Source organism: Hyperolius riggenbachi, chromosome 6, assembly GCF_040937935.1.
Source record: "Hyperolius riggenbachi isolate aHypRig1 chromosome 6, aHypRig1.pri, whole genome shotgun sequence".
NCBI classification, from domain to species: domain Eukaryota; kingdom Metazoa; phylum Chordata; class Amphibia; order Anura; family Hyperoliidae; genus Hyperolius; species Hyperolius riggenbachi.
In genome coordinates, this window is record NC_090651.1 from 196894525 (window position 1) to 196914068 (window position 19544).

At 39.7% G+C, this 19544-nt stretch overlaps 1 protein-coding gene across 3 annotated transcripts in view; it reads right to left on the reverse strand.

Annotated features, from left to right (window-relative positions):
• The window catches only part of ROBO3 (roundabout guidance receptor 3), a 661476-nt gene that overhangs the window by 195809 nt on the left and 446123 nt on the right, over positions 1–19544 (reverse strand). For all 3 annotated transcript variants that reach the window (XM_068240266.1, XM_068240267.1, XM_068240268.1), the window contains exons 3-4: positions 2245–2402; positions 1258–1378 (exon numbers count right to left, since the gene is read on the reverse strand). In XM_068240266.1, the coding sequence (XP_068096367.1) occupies positions 1258–1378; positions 2245–2402 (279 nt within the window). The remainder of the gene's footprint in view (positions 1–1257; positions 1379–2244; positions 2403–19544) is intronic.

Below are 19544 nucleotides of genomic sequence, written 5' to 3' on the forward strand. Positions count from 1 at the left end.
TACCGCAACTCACAAGCTCCCTTCTAGTTGGTCTGCTGCCAACATCCCAGGGGTTTCTGCACACCGATTGCGACCACAGATTGCATGGTCTGTGTGCTGAAACCGATTGGAAGGCATTGTGCGGTCCGGCCACTAGGGGGCGTGTGATACACTGCTCTAGCTGACTGCCATGCCCATCAATGGAAAAAGAAGATAGACAGAGGAGGCTGGCATTCCCAATGAAAATGTTTAATTGTTGCAGACAGAAGCCCATGTTTCAGACTCACATGCCCCTTCACCATGGCATAACATGTCTATCCAACAATATCACCAGGAAAAAATCAGTGCAGCTGGGCATACACTCACTTGCAAGCAAAGTGGCTGCATACTGGTACCAGCACAGATCGCTTGCTAGTGAGTGTATACTCAGCTGCACAAACTTTTCACTAGTGATATTGTTGGATAGACCTGTTATGCCCTGATGACGGGAAATGAGAGTCCCTAAATGTGAGGTTCCATCTGCAACAATTAAACATTTTTATTAGGAGGGCCGGACTCTTCTAGTTATTTCCTATGGACTAACAGAGTGAATCAAGCGCTCAGTGTACTTGGCATGAGTACCCAACATAAACTTTTGGCCAATATTAAGGGTATGCGGGAAGCTTTCTTTGTAATTTAAGCAGAAGAGATGTTGGAGAAAACCTCATTCAGTATACTTAGCACAAAGCCCACCCTTTTCAAGCATGAGAAAGATCTCTGATTTACCTACTATTATTTAAGATTATAGATGTGCAATTTTGTTTGGTTTGGGTTTCTTACCTGCTCAGGTATATGAAGATTTTATGGTATCTGTTGATGTAGCTTGGGTGGGAAAAAAATGCAGTACAAATAACTTGCTCTCCAGAATAATGTATCTGTATTATGCCCACCCTGTTCCACAATTAAATCCATTCCATTCATCCATTTCTTTTGTTGAGATTTTTAACCATTTGCCTTATTTGGCCGTACATAATTTTTTATTTAAAGGTGTGATTTAGATCCCTAGGTATTTAAAGTAGAACTATAGCCTGGCACAACATACAATTAAAAACCAGTGAGCAATGTAAAGTAAGCCGTCTTCTGCTTATGTTGTCACAAGAAAATTAGTGTCCCTTTCTCCTCCTAAATAAGTTTTACCCAGCAAGCTCATGGTGAACCATAACAAATGCCCTTTTATCCCTATTATAATCACTTCCAGATGGTAAGAGGTGCAACAAAATGATCAAACATCCCACATACCAAAGACTACAAGTTGGGCTGGTTCGCTGTCTCGTTCCCCAACCATGTTGGTGGCCACACACACATACATCCCAGCATCTGACTTCCTGGTGTTGGAGATCATCAGTTTTCCCCCTCGGATCTGTAACAAATATATTCAGAAATCATATTATAAAAGTTTCACATTGATATTCATTCTGTTATTTATTTTTACAGGAAATTCTGATGCCAACAGTTGTGCCTGTTTATAAGGAGTTATTTCTTCACTCCTTTCAGCAATATTTACATTTTTCCAGTGGATTAAAAAAAATTACAGCTTTCATTCAACATTTTTCACACAGTTATCCTACTTTGTGGCATATGCCCTTAAAGATTAACTTAACACCATCTCTGATACTTACCCGGGGCTTCCTCCCGCCCCATAAACATGACTAAGTCCCACGCCGTCCTCCTGCGGTCTGCCGTTCAGCCGCAGTGAGCTCCGTTATCAGCCTCAGTGACGTCAGTCCAGGTCCGCTGCGCAAACTTGAGAAAGAAAGTGGGATTCATTTGAAAATCTTACACCTGTCACTTCACCAGAATTGGTGATAATATTTCTCTGATGGGGACACATTGCATAGTGATTTTTATCAAAGGTAAAATTTCTCCTCCTTTTGGGGAGATTTTCTGTTCCTTTTGGGTCCATGGGGAATCACCACAGTGTTTACACAGACAGCACAGGTTCCAAACCCTTAACATATAATTTAAAGTAAAAACTGGCTGTAGTTACAATTTAAAGATAACACTCTGTAGTGTGTCAACACATTGTCATTACCCTGAGCTATTAATCAGTAATTTGCATTCAGATTGGAACAGTATGTGCTGCCTGGTGGTCTGCTGAGATTTGCAGTTTCTCTCTGCATTCAAGTTATGGGTGCAAAGAACCAGGTATAGTTGTTACACTGGAAGGACCTCTGCTGGGAGTTTATTTCCATCTTATCAACGCATTAAATGGTGTTGTCTTCTCACCGTTATGCGCTCATCTTTATCACTGATACGGACATTTTCTTTCTTCCAGGATATTGTGGGCTCAGGGTGACCTCGTGGTGGGATACATTCCATTACCGCTGGTTCCCCTGCCGCCACCACCACATCGCTCGGAGCCTGGCGAAAATCATCTCGAAGAACTGCAAGCAAAACAGAAGCATTCCGTCAGAATGAAACATCACCAATGGCATGCATTTCAAGATGTCAGTGTTTCAACAGTAATATTTACCCACAATTCAAAGTCTGTCACCTATAAAAGTACCAGATGTACAAGGTAAGACTCACCATTACATCCTGTTTACAGTATTACCATCGGAAAACACACACAGTGATTAAAAAAAGTCCTCCATAGGGAGGCATGATTAATCAATGAGGTATCAATCATTAGCCTCCTGAATCTGATTAATTACTGGCTGATAGGTATGATTAATATACAAGAACATAAGTATCAATCATTAGCCTCCCAAATCCAATTCATCCTGTGTAAAGTTCCTGTACAGCTCAGGGGGGTGCCGCTCTGTGTTATAAGCAAGAGAAATCCATATCTCATCACTAGTCACAACAGAAAACAGCAGCAACATAATAAGTGTAACAAGGGAGATGTGTGAGGGCCCATTTCCACTATCGCAAATTTGCATGCGTTTGCCGCATGCAAATTCGCATAACCAATACAAGTGGATGGGACTGTTCCCACTTGTCAGGATTCCTTTGCGTTTTTCTGTGCAGAAAAAATCTGCACGGCAGAGCCATCAGAATTCGCATACCGCATACCGCTATGCGAATCGCATACAATGTATCTAATAGGGAATTTCGCATGCGGCATTGGTATGCGAATTTTCATGCGGATTTGCATGCGATTTTGCATGGAATCAAAGGAAAAGCACACAGGCACTGCCATGGTTAAATTCGCATACATTGCCATCCATGCGAAATCGCATGCAAATTCGCATACAACCGCATGCGAAATTCGCATCCGCATGCAAATTTTTACCGAGGCGATTCTCACCGCACAAGTGGAAACAGGCCCTAAGGGACAAGCAATTCACTGTAATAGCTCCGAAATTTTTCAGCATTCAGCCATGCTCAACAGCAAAAAGGACATATTTGAAACCAACTTTTTGACACCAAAAAGTAACATTTGGGCACCCTGCTTACTTGGATGTCAGATAGTAAACTTAAAGAGGAACGCCAGTGAAAATAATGTAATAAAAAAAAGTGCTTCATTTTTACAATAATTATGTATAAATGATTTAGTCAGTGTTTGCCCATTGTAAAATCTTTTAAATCCCTGAATTACATTCTGACATTTATTACATGGTGACATTTTTACTGTTGGCAGGTGATGTAGCTGCTGCATGCTTTTTTGGCAGTTGGAAACAACTGTAAACAGCTATTTCCCACAATGCAGCAAGGTTCACAGACAGGAAACTGCCAAGAGTACGTACTCAGAATTTCTTTGTGGGAGGGGTTTCACCATAAGATCAGCCATGCAGCTCCCCCTGATGGTCTGTTTGTGAAAAGGAATAGATTTCTCATGTAAAAGGAGGTATCAGCTACTGATTGGGATAAAGTTGAATTCTTGGTCGGAGTTTCTCTTTAAGTCTAGTACACACGACTTTTTGATTGGCCAATTTTACCACTTGCATGTAGTATAAGAGCTTACCTACACAATCTGTTTTAGTCTTTGGGATCTGTGGCCCTTATACTACATATAGATGGTAAAATTTGTCAGTGATTGGCCAATCAAAATTGGATGTGTGTGTGCTCCTTTAGCGTAATGCTGCAAATTGGTCTTAAAAGCTCCAGTGATCCATAGGGGGTCCATAGTTAGGCCTCGTTCACATCAGGGCCGTTTTTGTGCACTTTTCACAGCGCATTGCCCTGTGCATACTTCAAGGTATTGATTTTCCCATGTAATTAAATGTGCCTTGTTCACATCTATGCACTGCGCTGAGCTGCGTTACAAAAAACGTAGTTGTTACATGCATTTCTGTGTGTTAAGCCGTAAACGCACATCAATGAAAGTGAATGGGTGTGCTTTTTTAGTGCATACAAGCGCATAGAAACGCATGCATTTTTTACCCCAATTGAAAAAAAAAATCATGTTCATATGAAAACAAAGATTTATTGACAACTGCTACTGCTACAATAAGCAATACCTGCTTAAAAAAAAGCGCACTGCAATGCACTGAAACACGAACTAAAAAGCGCCCAAATGCATACGTTTTTATCATGTGCTTTTACACATTTCTAAACGCACCCAACGTGAATGAGGCCTTACAGCGGTCTGCTGAAGAGCCCTCATGGGTTCAACACAATAAAAGAGAAAATGGCCCATCCGTGGGCAATTCATTACAAGTGTACAAAGCAATACTTAGAAATTCAGCCCCCATTTTAAAGGTTATAAATATATTTCCGCTGAAAATATACATAAATAATTAATTTAATTTGAAACCAGCTGTCAGCTCTTTAGAGCTGTGTGCAGTTTTCCTTTCAGTGTTTGTAACAGGTTTCATTTAATCATCAATGTGGGAAATAACTGAAAGATGTGTGTTTGACCTGTGGCCTAGGGTGGACATCTGCTGCACACATGAGGTTAAACCGCCCCTCTGCCCCAAAACCCTTAAGTCCAAGAGCCACACTTACATGTGACAGGTCTGCCCTGGTCAGTACACATCTGTCTGCAGATGGCTGAAACCCCCTGGCCCCTCAGATGACAGATGAACTGTCTTAAGCACTTACATAATTAGCCTTTTTGAAAGAACTTACAAGATAGAGGTGAAAAGTAGCACTAAACTTTTCACCGGGTCACAGGATGTGCTGAATGCACAGCTAGGAGGGATGGTAACTGAGGAGAAAGTATACCGGTACATTATAGGTCTGACAACATCAAATCAACAAAAGTTGATTCAGGTAATATCTTAAATGACTAGTCGTACATAGTTTTCTTTCAAGCCTTAAAAAAAATATATATATTCTTCAGGCATGACACAGAATTGGATCACAACCGTACAAGACATATACATTGGCACATATGCATAACTTACTTACTATGTAATACCTTACTCGAGTATTTGGGTTTTTTCCCTCTGGGCACTCTCCCAAAAAATAGATATTATTGAAAACAAAAACAAAACAACAGAGGTAGGTTAAGCAATAAGGTATCTAGGAGGTGCTCAAAGAAACTAAAATAATTACAAACTGGGCCACCTGCAGGGAAGATAACTATGTACAGAGACACTCACATTGTGATCTGCTAGCTAACAGGCACTGTATACTGACCTGAAAAAGTGGGTTATTACTTACAAAATGTTTTTAATTATTTTTGTTAAATTGGGTTCCTCCTAATAACCCTATAATTGGGAGAACTATAACATGAGCCCTATGCATAAAACAATATCAAATACTTACTTTGCACTGATGAAAGATGAAACTGGCTCTGTAAAATTAAAAGCTACAGTATAAGCATACTTTAAAAGAGCAGTTTTAGATGTACCACATGCTTGATACACAAAAGTGTAAATGAAGCATTTGTATGGTTCAGCACACTGTTCAGATAGAACTGTTGGTTCCCAGACACTTATTTATTTATTTATTGTATTTATAAAGCGCCAACATATTACGCAGCCCTGGACACTTGCAAGTGATATTAGATATTTTTTGCTGTTATTTTATTTATTTATTTATTGTATTTATAAAGCGCCAACATATTACGCAGCGCTGGACAATAAATAGAGATACATACAATATTTAGGGGTGACATACAGCAAAATGACAATACCTGAATACAAGAAAGACCAGATCATGCAGCACAGTATGAGTACAAGATAATGGTTAGTCACTGGAGGGGAGCATGGAGATTAGGCAAGTTAGGTTCACTCAGATGCATCGCATGGGTTCGCAGTAATGGAGGTGCATGATCAGGTAGGACACAAAAGAAGGAGGACCCTGCCCAAAGGCTTACAATCTAGAAGGAGAGGTAAGGACACGGAAGGTAGGGGACCAGAGTTCAGCTGTGGGTTTAGAGCACTTGTGAGGGGTAGTAGGCCAGAGTGAAAAGGTGAGTTTTGAGGACTTTCTTGAAGATGTTGAAGGAGGGGGCTGCCCTAATGGGTGGAGGTAGGGAGTTCCATAGTGTTGGAGCAACTCTTGAGAAGTCCTGGAGGCGTGCATGGGACTGGGTGATGCGGGGGGCAGTTAGGCGAAGTTCATTGGAAGAGCGGAGTGAGCGGCTAGGTGTGTACCTCTGAGTAAGATCGGAAATGTAGGTTGGACAGGTTTTGTGGACAGATTTGTAGGTCAGACACAGTATCTTGAATCTGATTCTGGACTGGATAGGAAGCCAGTGGAGGGATTCAAGGAGGGGCTCCACCGTGGTGGAGCGATGGGAGCAGTGGATAATTCTGGCTGCCGCATTCATGATGGACTGCAGTGGGGCTGTTCGGGTCATAGGGCGACCAGACAGCAGGGCATTGCAGTAGTCAAGACGGGAAATTATGAGGGGGCATGGATGAGGAGTTTGGTGGTGGCAGAGGTCAGGAAAGGGCGAATCTTACAGATGTTACGAAGGTGGAAGTTGCAGGACTTTGTGAGGTTTTGGATGTGGGGAGTGAAGGAGAGTGAGGAGTCCAGGGTGACACCCAGACAGCGGGCTTGAGAGGTAGGGTGAATGGTAGAGTGGTTAACAGTGACATGCACATCTGGGAGGTTTATGGATGTCCGTAATGGGAAGATCATAAATTCAGTTTTGTCTAGGTTTAGTTTCAGGAACCTAGTGGACATCCAGGAGGAAATGGCTGATAGACAGGAGGAGACCTTGTCCATGGTAGTGGTGGATATGTCATGGGTGTGGAGGTAGATCTGGGTGTCATCTGCATACAGATGATAATTAAAACCCATGGAGGAGATAACCTTGCCAATGGAGGATGTGTATAGGGTGAACAGTAGGGGGCCAAGGACTGAACCTTGGGGGACTCCCACCGAGAGGTGGTTGGGGGGTGGACGAGGACTCATTGAAGGCTGTCGTGAAGGAGCGGTTGGAGAGGTAGGATGAAAGCCAGGACAGGGTGAGATCGTGAATGCCCATGGACTGGAGGGACTGGAGGAGTAGGGGATGATCTACTGTGTCAAACGCTGCTGAAAGGTCAAGGAGGAGAATGGAGAATGCTGTTAGCTGTGCTCTTTAGTAGCAGTCTCATGGAAATAATTAAATTCATTTCAACTGGAGAAACTATTATATTTTCCTAGTGGAAGGTTTTCTGGGTCCTTTTGGCCAACCAAGCCAAAACCTGATGATCTCATAGGTGGTATGGGCACAATTAAAAATAAATAATAACATATTTGAGTTGCCATTTCTTCACTCTATCCTGCAATGTATACAATAAAATGTATTTACATGCAAATTACATAATGCCCTTACCCCTTCAATCTATCCTCACCTTCTATAGGCCTCATATAAATGCCTTCTTGGCCTCCTTACCCATCCTGCTGAAAATCACTGTGTCATGCACAGTGTTATTGTCCATCCCATTATGGCAACTGCAAGCATGGAAGGCTATAGCCCTATGTCATGTCTGTACAGCACTCAGCCCCAAAGTGTCACCCAAGGGATCAGGTGCTGATACCTATGGGCAACATCCTTTGTGTGTGTGTGTATGAACCTTCAGACTGTAAGCTCATATAAGATGGGCTCTCCAGTATTGTTACCTGATATTTATCTATATGCTGCAATATTTAATATATATCTACTTGTAATATTTTGGGAGGGGTTCTTAATTCTTGATTAATTATGAATGTAAATTGTATATGAATTAGCTGTATCACTTTCATTTTACATCACCATGCTGAAAGTGTTAAATTAAAATATTGAACTGTGGAACCTTTACAGTTGACTCTGGTGCAGAGACTAATGTAAATTGTTCAATGTTCTCCATATAGCCCTGTAGAACAATATAAAAGTAATATTATTAGTATGTTTACATTTGCTGAATATACATGGTATTACAAATGTCACCTTTGTTGAATATGTCTAAACAGACATCTTCTAACAACGGACAGTTATATTGTGGTTAAAGTGTAAGCCCCTCAATACAATAGAGATAATAGAGACTGATGTGTTTAGCTCAGTGATCTAGAGAATCGAAGAAGGAATCTGCACACAGGCTTATCTCGGGAACAGTGCAGTTTGCTATACCTTCATATACACAGAGACATCTAACCGTACACCGACGATAATTTTGGGGCCTATCCGGTCCGCTATGTCAAGGCTAGGGTAGACAATGCATACCAGATAGGCCCCGAAACGATCTGCGGTGTACTATCAGATGTCTGTGTGTATATAATGGGACAATATAAATATGATGCCAACAGTATCTGCTCATAGATCAAAGTGACTTCACAGTGTTCCATCTTTTAACAATAAAATAGGACCACAAAATCCTTCAGCTCACATGAAGCCAGTTTAACAGCTTTGAAGCTCTGAATGCAGGGATAACCTCAGCTACCAGAAATTACCCCTTTTACCTAATTACCTTGATGGGGAATGGCTGTATCATTAACAAACAAACACACACATACATCCTTATTAAAAGAGTGAAAGTATCATACATCCTCCACCCCATTGTGTTATGACCACCTTCTCCATGGCTTTTATGTGTATCAATTGTATATTAAATGCTTATTTTTCTGTCCTGAGTGCAAATTTGACGCAAACTATACAGCTTGGAATTGGTCCAATCAGATTCGCTTCTGCCAGTTTGGACTGGCCCCAATACCAAGCTGCATTCAATCTGTATTAAATAAGTATGTAAGCCAGAATATATATGACTGTCCATGGCCACAGCCCAAAGATAGTGAACCAGTTGAAAACTAAGGGTTGTGTTTATTAGAATAAAATGTTGCAATCCGCAGCAAAACATCCTCCTGGCAAAAGACATGAGTGTAATAAATGTTTTCAAGGTGTTGGGCCTCTTTATCTCTCAAAGAGTCACTCCAGCTCCGCTACAAAGGCTGATAGAAGATAGAAGGCCACTATCTTTGGGCTGTGGCACTCTAGAATAATAAATTGAATTATTTAAATCCACTGCAGTGACAGTGTGACAGATAAGCTTTTCTATGCCAGCTATAATAGTCCATTAAAACAAATTACATGTTCTCTAGCGGCGGAGGCCTGTGCTGTCAAAGAGCAAAAGCCCAACAAAGTGATTAATAGGATCATTGCAATGCCATAAACTCTGGCGCTGTGGCAGTTGACAAAGAAACATAGCTTCAATCTTGCACCATCACTGAACAGCGAGAGAAAACTTTATCAGTAGGAGGCTTGCTAAGAGAATTCCAGTTAAACAGTTTAATTTAAAATATGGTATCACAACCTAATCAATTACATATTTGAATCACTAGTTGTTTCACTGAGAGGGTTTACTGAGATTTGGATAGTAAATGTTCTTGTTTTAAGCCCAAAATGATGAAAAAATAAACAGGCTTATCCTTTTTGATTCCAAAAAGTATTAGGTGAAAAACCTCACAGCTAATCAAATGTAAATTGGTGTATCACTTACAGTAGATGATTTCTGCATGTTGTCAAATATTAACTGTGGTTTAATATGCAGTTTTTCATTGCCTATTAATACCCAAAGTGCCTCCAGCATTCTAAAATACTGTCAGACTTGAAAGAGAACTCTTACAAGGAACCTGAAATGAGAGGTATATGGAGGCTGCCATATTTGTTTCATTTAAAACAATACCAGCTACCCAGCAGTCCTACTGATCATTCTGGCCTCAGTAGTGTCTGAGTCACACACCTGGAACAAACATGCATATAATCTTGTCAGATCTGATCTGCATGCTTGTTCCGAGCCTGTGGTTAAAAGTATTACAGGCAGAGGATCAGAAAGACAGCTAGGGTATCCTGCATTGTTTAAAATTGAAGAAATATGTCAGCCTCCATATCCCTCTCCCTTCAGATTCCCTTTAACTACAAATTCACTTTTGTGACAAGAACTACATATGCTCTGTAACGATTTTTTTAAGAATGCTAGGCTAAAGGCCGCTTAGCATACATTAACCTGAATAAAAAAATCTATTTTAAATGTGGAAGTAAAAACGATTTAACTTCAGACCCCAAAAAATATCTGTGATAGCCGTAGGTAGGCTGAAAGCTGTTCATTCCTCCATGTCTCTATGCACATCTGGCGATGGAGTGGGTGTCCTTACCAGTACTGTCCTTCTCCTTGATAGTCTGTTCTGCTTTCTGCCCTTCCCACTGACGGACAGCAAAGCAGACATGGAAGACAGCGCTGACAGGGATATATTACTGTAGTAGAATCACGCCACTTCCAAACTCTTCAGTGGGTTTAAACCAGCCCCAGTTCTTATAGCATGGATTTCATAAAATTTCTGTCCCATGTTGACATGACTACATAGCTGTTATTTCTGAAGGTTTGTCAGAACCTGACTTGTGTTTTATCAGAACCTGACTTGTGTTTTATTTATCCACATTCTAAACCACTATGAGCCTGAACTGTTGACACAAGGTATGTAAAAGGACAACGTCCAAACGAATGTTTTTTTACATTAACCCCTTTAATAAATAGGAGACTGTTTTACACATTCTGCCCTAAACATACCGACAGCATCACCCCAGGCAGTCAGCCTATAATCACAGGGGATGCCACCCTATGAAGCAACGGGTAACAATGTATTTATATTTCAAATTTTTCATCCCAGTCTGGTGTTGGCAAGAGAAATTAAATGAAGCTCATAACTGAAATCCCCTCTCACGTTTTACTCTCCTTCTCTTAACTATCACTAATTAGCTACAGATCAATTTCTTCCACCTACTACTGTGTATACTATGTTCCTCCAACTTACACTGGGCCGAGTCCTCTTCTCCTCCTGCGTCAGTTTGTACTGGTTCTGTATAGAGAATTGTCATTTGCACTTTCTATTCATTATACAGTGTTGTGTATTATGTTGATGTTTTATAAATAAATAATAATAATGACTGCAGTGATCTCCTGAATATGTCAATATGCATCTGCCATCCCCCCATAAGAAAAACACTTTTGCCTCAGGAATGTAAATCATTTCCTATGATCTCTGTGAAGCAATTTACACATATAGGAACATAATACTTGGGGGGTGCACTATGTGTCTAACAGAGAACTGTCATGTGGATGCAAAACAGGAAAAAAAGTTATATTTAAACGTTTTGTCTAATATGAATAGCTAGTAATGATGGAAATCAGTGTTATTGGATTAAGGAGTTTCTGTATCAAGTAGTATGACTGGAACTAAGATCATCCCTCAAAACTTCAGTACATACTTGCAGGAAAGAATAAGCAGACAAACAGTCCCCATAACAAGCAATAAAATAAGACAGGTTTTCTTTATTGTTCTCGGAGTAATGTGTGCGTTTTAGGCTAAGAAGCCACAATACATTGTACGGAGCCAGACAAGGATGCTAGCATTGCCATGGCAACAGGCATTAAGTTTGTCATATCAAGTAGCTGGGGAAGGGGGGTATAAACAACTGGAGGGCAGGTGGACCTGTGTGCAAGACTCTCATTTATTGCACCAATACATGTGCTTGAATATGAAAAGAGACAGATGTCTCTTAAACTGATATTATGTAATTGTCTTACGTCTGCAGAAACAGTGCTATGCAGCATATATTCCCTAGTTGTATGACCTGTGTACTCCACTTTTATGCTGAGGTGGAGCTTCAGCCTTATGAATAATCAACTGGAATAAATGAGCGTACAGAAATGTATCTTATTTTTACTTTATTTATTTTCTCCTGGTTAAATTTAATGAACTGATGTATTTTTTCAACCAAGCTAACTATGTAATTGGATAAATTATACAGCACCTTTATCATAACAACATGTAATGTTTTCTTGTTCCTCTTCCTTAGAATTCTAAAAAATATGTCAAAAGGAATCACATAGTATACCATTAAAATGAAACTGCAAAAAAAGGAATAACCGAATAAACAGAGCCCCTCTACGCAGAACTTGTCACTCAATTGTGATCAGACACACAAGAGCAGAATCCTGGGATGGTTACTTTGAAAACTTCACACAGAAATCAAAGCTTCCCACTGTATCTGGAGATGTCCATTAGGCAGCAGAAATCTGAAATAGTGGGATTTTCGATTATGTCTCTCAAATGAAAGGACATCCTACATTTTTTCTTTTTCTAGATGTGCTTGGACACATGCAATCAGATAAGGTATTTTAAACAGGAAAATATTTGTGGTTGCACAAGCTATTAAAGATTCCAGTGTGCCCAATGATAACATGTCATAGATTGATTTCTGCCATGGAAGAGCTGAAGACCACGTGGAATGTGACTTGACTGTCCATATTTGGATTATAGAGTTCCCAACTACCAGAATGTTAAGGTTTCTCCTTCACTGTCTTACAGTAGCAAAAATGCTTCCTTTACTTCCATGCCATTAGTTGCTACATTTGGAACAAGAATAGCATGACACTTTAAAACTATCACAGCTTCTATTGCAGAATATATATATATATATATATATATATATATATATATATATATATATATATGTATATATACATATATATATATATATATATATATATATATTCTCCAACACAAAAGACACAGGTGCTGGTCAGGAGCACTGCTGACATGTGGCTCCAGCACTGCAATTGTTATGCAAAGCCATATGAGAATTTTTCTTTTCTTAAAACAATTGACAAAAAGACTTTTGTAATATCCATTTATCCATCCTACATGCCCATATACTGCTATACTTTTTTTTGCAGGTGAGAGCTAGATCTACATACCTTTTGCATTCTAAATTTGTAAGGGGAGGTAGATAGAAAACATCAAACATTTGACTGGAAGTTTTTTGCTTGAAATTAACAACTTCAGCCTTTTAATAAAGTCTCAACATATGCTATTTGACACTAATTGTCTGTCAAAAACCAAACACCATCCAGCTAGATGGAACAAACAGGCTAAAGGTCTCTCTGTACCGCCAAGATGATTCCCACCTATGTTTAGTATTTTAATACACCAGTGATTTCTGTGGGGAATAAATTGGGGCCTCAGGTAATATCAGATAGAAGGAAAAAAATCAGCTTGTGTCAACATGTCACTGGCTAGCTGTGTTTCGCCCTGTGTAATTGAATTTCTGGCACGCTGACATGACCTTTATGTCAATGAGCCTCCCAATATCAGCTCAGCCCCACCATGGATTTAATTAGAGTTCAGGAAAGCTCTGTAGCTTGTTTGAATGAGAAAACGTCAAGAAGTCTACTATTTTATCAGAATTATAGCAATACAGATATTTAAAAGGAAGGAATGCAAACAAATTGTATATGTGCAATTAGCTCTCTGGCCTATAAGGTCTAGAAAAAATGGAGAAGGGATAGAACATTTGTCTGTTTATTATTCCTGACTGTGCCGGTTAGGAGAGATTTCCCATCACACTCACCTCATATTGTCACAGGTATTTCATGTGGAGACATCTCTAACTTCAACAAAGTTGAAGTGCAATAAACACATTTTGAGTTAGTAGAGAAGGCAAGTGGTAATTTGAGCTGTGTGCACAGCGAAGGTGGAGGTGGCAATAGTATGGTGTTTGTGCAGCACTGCACAAAAATCAGTATTGCCTAGGTAGGCAGTAAATTCCCACCAGACATTATAATGTGGTTTTGAACAGTTGGTAGCTGCACAGCACCTGCTCATTCCCCACTGTAGTAGCATTTGTGGCAATGGAGTGGCAATTAATGGACTGTTGCTAGACTGCTGAGAACTCGGTCAACCACCTACTGGACTAGCCTTTAAAATGATAACTTGCTGCTACTAATTTCAGGAGCAAAAAGCCTTCTAATTATTAATTTGCCAAATAGAAAACCGTAAGTAGAAGGGACACCTGATTATTTGACAGCAACTACAATTACGTTTTTTGATTGTACAGTGAAATCATGCAAAAGTGGATGTGTTCTGCACTCCTGTTTTACTAAGCCAAACAGTGCAATTTTGTTGTAATTTTACATTTGTAATAACACCTGTAATATCTTTGTTTACCCATGCCCACTGTGTCATCCTCACTGAACAGATTCACCTTGCTTTCTTTCTGAAGTTTTACAGGGACAGAACAAACAGAATTACACCAGTGCAGATACAAGCAGTAGATCAAAACAATAAATTTAAAAATAAAATAAAATAAAAACCCCACTGACAGAGGTTATAACAATTCTGTACAGTAGAATCTTGTTAAAGTAAACTGATATAGTAAACCTCTGGATATAGTAAACTCAGTCCTCAGGTCCCAGCTAATGCGTCTGTATAAAATGTATGACCAATTCTAATATAATAAACTCATATAGAAAACTACTTTTCCTGGTCCATTGGAGTTTACGATAAAGGTATTCTACTGTATTATAAAGAGCCAAAATATTTTCAGCAGCACTTTGGAATGTGCATTTATTAATTCTTGGCACTGTACCTTCAAAGGAGCTCACAATCTGTACTTAGACAGGTAGAACTGGCCTGAGGTTCTACAGCATCGGTGCAGAGTTTCACTATGATGTGATGCTGCATTCTAATAAACTAATTGCTGTGAAAAGGGGGGACCTGGCTGTGGTTGCCCCTAAAGATATTCAGATAAAATATAAATCACCAAGGGGTTCATGAACAAAACTCTGGTTTGCTTGTAAAACAACACATGGGTTTACACACAGATTATTAAACAATCTTTATCACCCCATTCCCATGGCTTTAATGTAAGGCGTGCTACTTGGTCAAAAGGTAAAAGAACAACACTCTCTCAATTCATGAAATAAGGCCTAAGGCCTGGGACTAGGGTTGCAACGGTGTGAAATTCCACGGTATGATAACTATCTAAAAAAATACGACGTTATGACGTATACGCTATGTTTTTGTAGGTGAGTGCCAGGCCCAACTGTGCAAGACAAAACATTAGAGCATACACCCAGAGAACATACCACAGGTATGAGACAACAATTGCAGATCTGAAAAACCTGAAAATTGCTAGGGATAGCACACTTATATTGCAATATATGTCGAGTTTCAGGCAGATTCCATCATTTTGACAGAAACTACCTGTAATCTCTTCCTTCCTCAAAACACATTTCATTTAACTTCCATGCTAAAATTGGTTGTAAACCAAAACAGGAGTAGGCAGACAATCTACATTGCATCTAGTAAAGAAGAGGTTTTTATATTGCATTGGTTAAACTAGCAGTATCATTTATTTTAACTAGATTTTCATCTGAAGTTTGGTTGAAATTGAAGGTTGCAATTTGTGGGTACACAAGACTGATGCACTCTTTGGATTTCTACTTATTATGGGAGTCAACAGAGGATCTGGCTATTCATGAAATTCTGAAGAAGCAGACTGCTGACAGACACATCCACAGAATGTATGTTTTGTCAAGCAAAAAGAACCATCACCTACAAATACACACAGATACAACCATCACATACACATTTAAAATAATTGTGTTATGGCTGGCTCGCAAATTGCAAAATCACGATTTTTCAGCATGTTATAATTTAGTTTGGAGAACAGGAATCACATCATGATCACCCCAAAAATGCTGCATGCAGCACGTTTGCAATTTTATAAATATGCAATGCTGCAGTGAGAATGCTCCCCTAGGGATACGTTAGGGTTACATTTTCACAGAGCTAACTGGTGCAGTGTGAAATGACAGGATATGTACTATGCTGCTGTATACAAGTAACTAGCCAGTAGTCACACATATAACACATAGGCAGTACATAGCAATTACCCATCACCCTCCCTGACTAAGCCCACTGTCATGTTATTTCCCGGATTGCCGTGATTCAGAAATGTATAGAGCTAATAACAGGCAATTTGTTTCTGAGTCCTCCTGGGTTTTATAGAAAAGTTGAAGGTGAAGGGTCACAAATGATCTTCTCTAGAAGAACAATCCCATCACACAGACTAGGAAATGCAGTACAGCCTCTGTGCTCACAGCTTCAATCATAATTATGTATTTATATAGGCGCTAACATCTTTCGCAGCACTAACTGATGCTAACTGATTCTCCGAGGAGCTCACAATCTAATCCCTACCCTAGTCATCGACATTTTTACACCCTAGTGTAGTCTAAAATTATTTGTAGCAAATCAGTTAATTTATAAGTATGTTTTTGAGGGAATGTGGGAGAAAACCATTGTACCCAGAGGAAGGGGCCATTCACACTTAAAGCGCAAAATGGTAGCGCTTAGTGCTACCATTTTGCATTGGTGATTTTTTTCACGATTTAACACACAAAAATCACTGGACAAATACGCGTTCTTGGATCAATTGTAAATAGCACTTCTATAGCATGCTAATCGCGATTGCTCCCGAATCGCCAAAAAATGCTGCAGGTAACGTGGTTGATGATTGCCGCTAACGGCGAATCACCCGCGATTGGCGGCAATCGTGGCAGAGAGATCACTGCCATATTCTTACTATTGAGCTAGCGCTTTAAAAAGCACTAGCGCTTCGGCGATTAGAGAGAAGCACCCGCTAATCGCACTGTTTTCCTTCACATATTTTCATGTTTATTTTTAAAGAGGAACTGTAGTGGAAATAACAAAAAAAAAATTGCTTATTTTTTACAATATTCATTTATGAATATTTGGTCAATGTTTGCCCATTGTAAAATCTTTCCTCTTACTGGTTTACATTCTGAAATGTATTACTGATGGTGACATATTTAGTTCTGCCAGGTGATCTGTATGGAAAGTTCATTACTGAGAGTTCCATGCACAGAGGTAGACTTTGCTTTCTTTGCCTTTGAAAAAAAAAAGACGTTATTTCCCACAATGCAACAAGGTTCAAAAACAGAAAACTGTCAGGACCATAGTCATGACATCACACTGTGGAGGGGTTTCAACACAATTTCAGCCATACAGATGCCCCTGATGGTCTATTTGAGATAAGGAAAATATTTCTCACAGGAAAGGGGGTATAAGCTTCTGATTGGAATGAAGTTCAATCCTCAGTTGAAGTTCCTCTTCAATATCCACGTCAATCTCTCTTCCAGTTGAGTTCCAGTATAATGCAGAGGTTATTTCCTTGCATATGCAGGCACTAGAGTAGTGGCATAGCAATAGGGAATGCAGAAGTAGCGACCCCACAAGGGCCCTTGGACCAACCATTTAATTAGCTCTTTATTGGTGCTATGCTGGTTATGATCACTTCTGTATATGCTTTGATTAGTTGTAATCATTAATAGACTGTTCTCCTCCCCTGCTTACACCTCTCTGATGCTGTATCTATACCTGGCAGCTCGTAAAATACGCAACTGCACTAGAGGTATCTGCTAAGCAAAAGAAAAGTTTTGATTTTACCTGCTGCAATGGGCTACTATAGATGCATATGCTTTTTCATGTTTTCTTACTTCATGGACAATTTTAAATGGACTGTGAATGGAAAAAAATGATTTCTCATTAGAAATTAGTGATTTGGAAAGTGTGTACAGGTACAAAGCAACTGGTCACCCAAATCAATCTGGACAACATTTTACTAGCAAGGAGGAGTAAAGGTATAGTGAGTACTGCTGGTGCCTTTTTACTGGTAGTTAATAAGTCCAGACACAAAATGAAGGCAGTCTGCTCTCTGGATAAGTTTCAGTTTACCAGTCTTAGGCCTCAATTCACTGGGCAGTTTGATAAACATCACTTATGTCAGTAAAATATTGCATTCTGTATTTTACACTTTTTTTTTCCAAATTGGCTAAGATTTTGCGCATGCGGTAAAAGTTCAGTAACATACTGAAAAACATGCTTCAATTCAATAAGCCCTGCTTGGTAAGACTCACCAGCTGTTGAGCAGGTGAGGCAGTAAGCTGTGAGTCTTTCCACAGGTGGTGTGCATGAGTGAGTTTTTATTGTCCAGTACATCCCTGGCATCCCTTTAGATGTGGTACAGCCACTAGAGGGAGCTCTTCTGTATACCAGTATACAGATATGCACTTCTAAAGGGATACAGAAAAGGGATACAGAAAATCCTTTTTAAATGTCTTTCTCCTGCTCTGCTGTTCTGAAGTCCCCCCTCCAGAGCATTGGATCAAATAGGATGAGAAGTAGGGCTGTATGGTTCTCCCTATTGGCTGTACGGCTCTCCCTACTGGCTATCTGTTACCTCTGTCAATGTTACCGCACAGAGATTGTGGGTTACTGGCTGGTCAGAGCAAGAGGTAAATACAGAACACTTTTACTTGATTTACAGAATGCTTTAATCTTTGTGCATTGCAATTTCTTTACATTTCTTGAGGTATTCACCGCACAAGTCGGTAATTTACCTGACTAGTTGGTAATTTAACTTTTCAGTGCGTTAATAGGTTTAGTGAAATGGCATTTGGCAAGGTGATCGATAAAATCAGGTGTTTTCTGCATTACCGAATGCGGTAATGCTTAGGGCATTGAGGCCATAGCCTTAATTGTGACGTGTGATGATGGCGCCCTGCCTGAAGTTATTTATAAAATTATGACTGCGACCTTTGGCCTTTACATATTTCATGCCTGGGTATAATAAAGGACTGATCGATACAAGAAGCTACTAAGCCTCCCATTCTGAGACATCAAGTATTATTCATAGCAGAAGCTGCTCTGAACAGAATGAAAAATGGTTTAACAATATAGCCGGCTTTTATTTCACGGTTTTGAGCAATGTAAGTACTAGATTCAAATGAGATTTCTGTTAACAAAGAGGTTAATAGTTCTATAGAATGGGGTGAAGTTTCACGTAGCTTATAATTTATTTATTGTATTTATAAAGCGCCAACATATTACGCAGCGCTGATCTGCTATGTTTTGGGGTTACCAGTGGAGAAATCCTCACACCATAGCATTTTCAGCCAGGGAGCTGGACCTTGCAGCAACAGTCATGTAACCATTAGAATCAGTACTATGATAGGGATTTTAAAGACACTAGTATACCGTAAATCAAATCTAGATAGATTTATTTTAACCATTATTTGCAAGCAGTTTCAAGCCTCTTCAAATGTGTTTGGTTGCCCTATTTAACAAGCCTGGTTGTCCAAGAAATGATACTACTGTACTTCAATCTATATGTGGTGCATGTATTTATTATCCACAATCCCCTGCTCTCTCCAGGCTGGGCTGACAAAAGGAGTAGACAGTCTGCTTACAAATATGGATATTAAATTTGGATCAATATGTGTCATTGTCCTGGAGAGAAAGCTTCATGAGTGCAGAGAACAGACAGATGGATGCTGAGGGCCCTGAGGATCACATTGTGC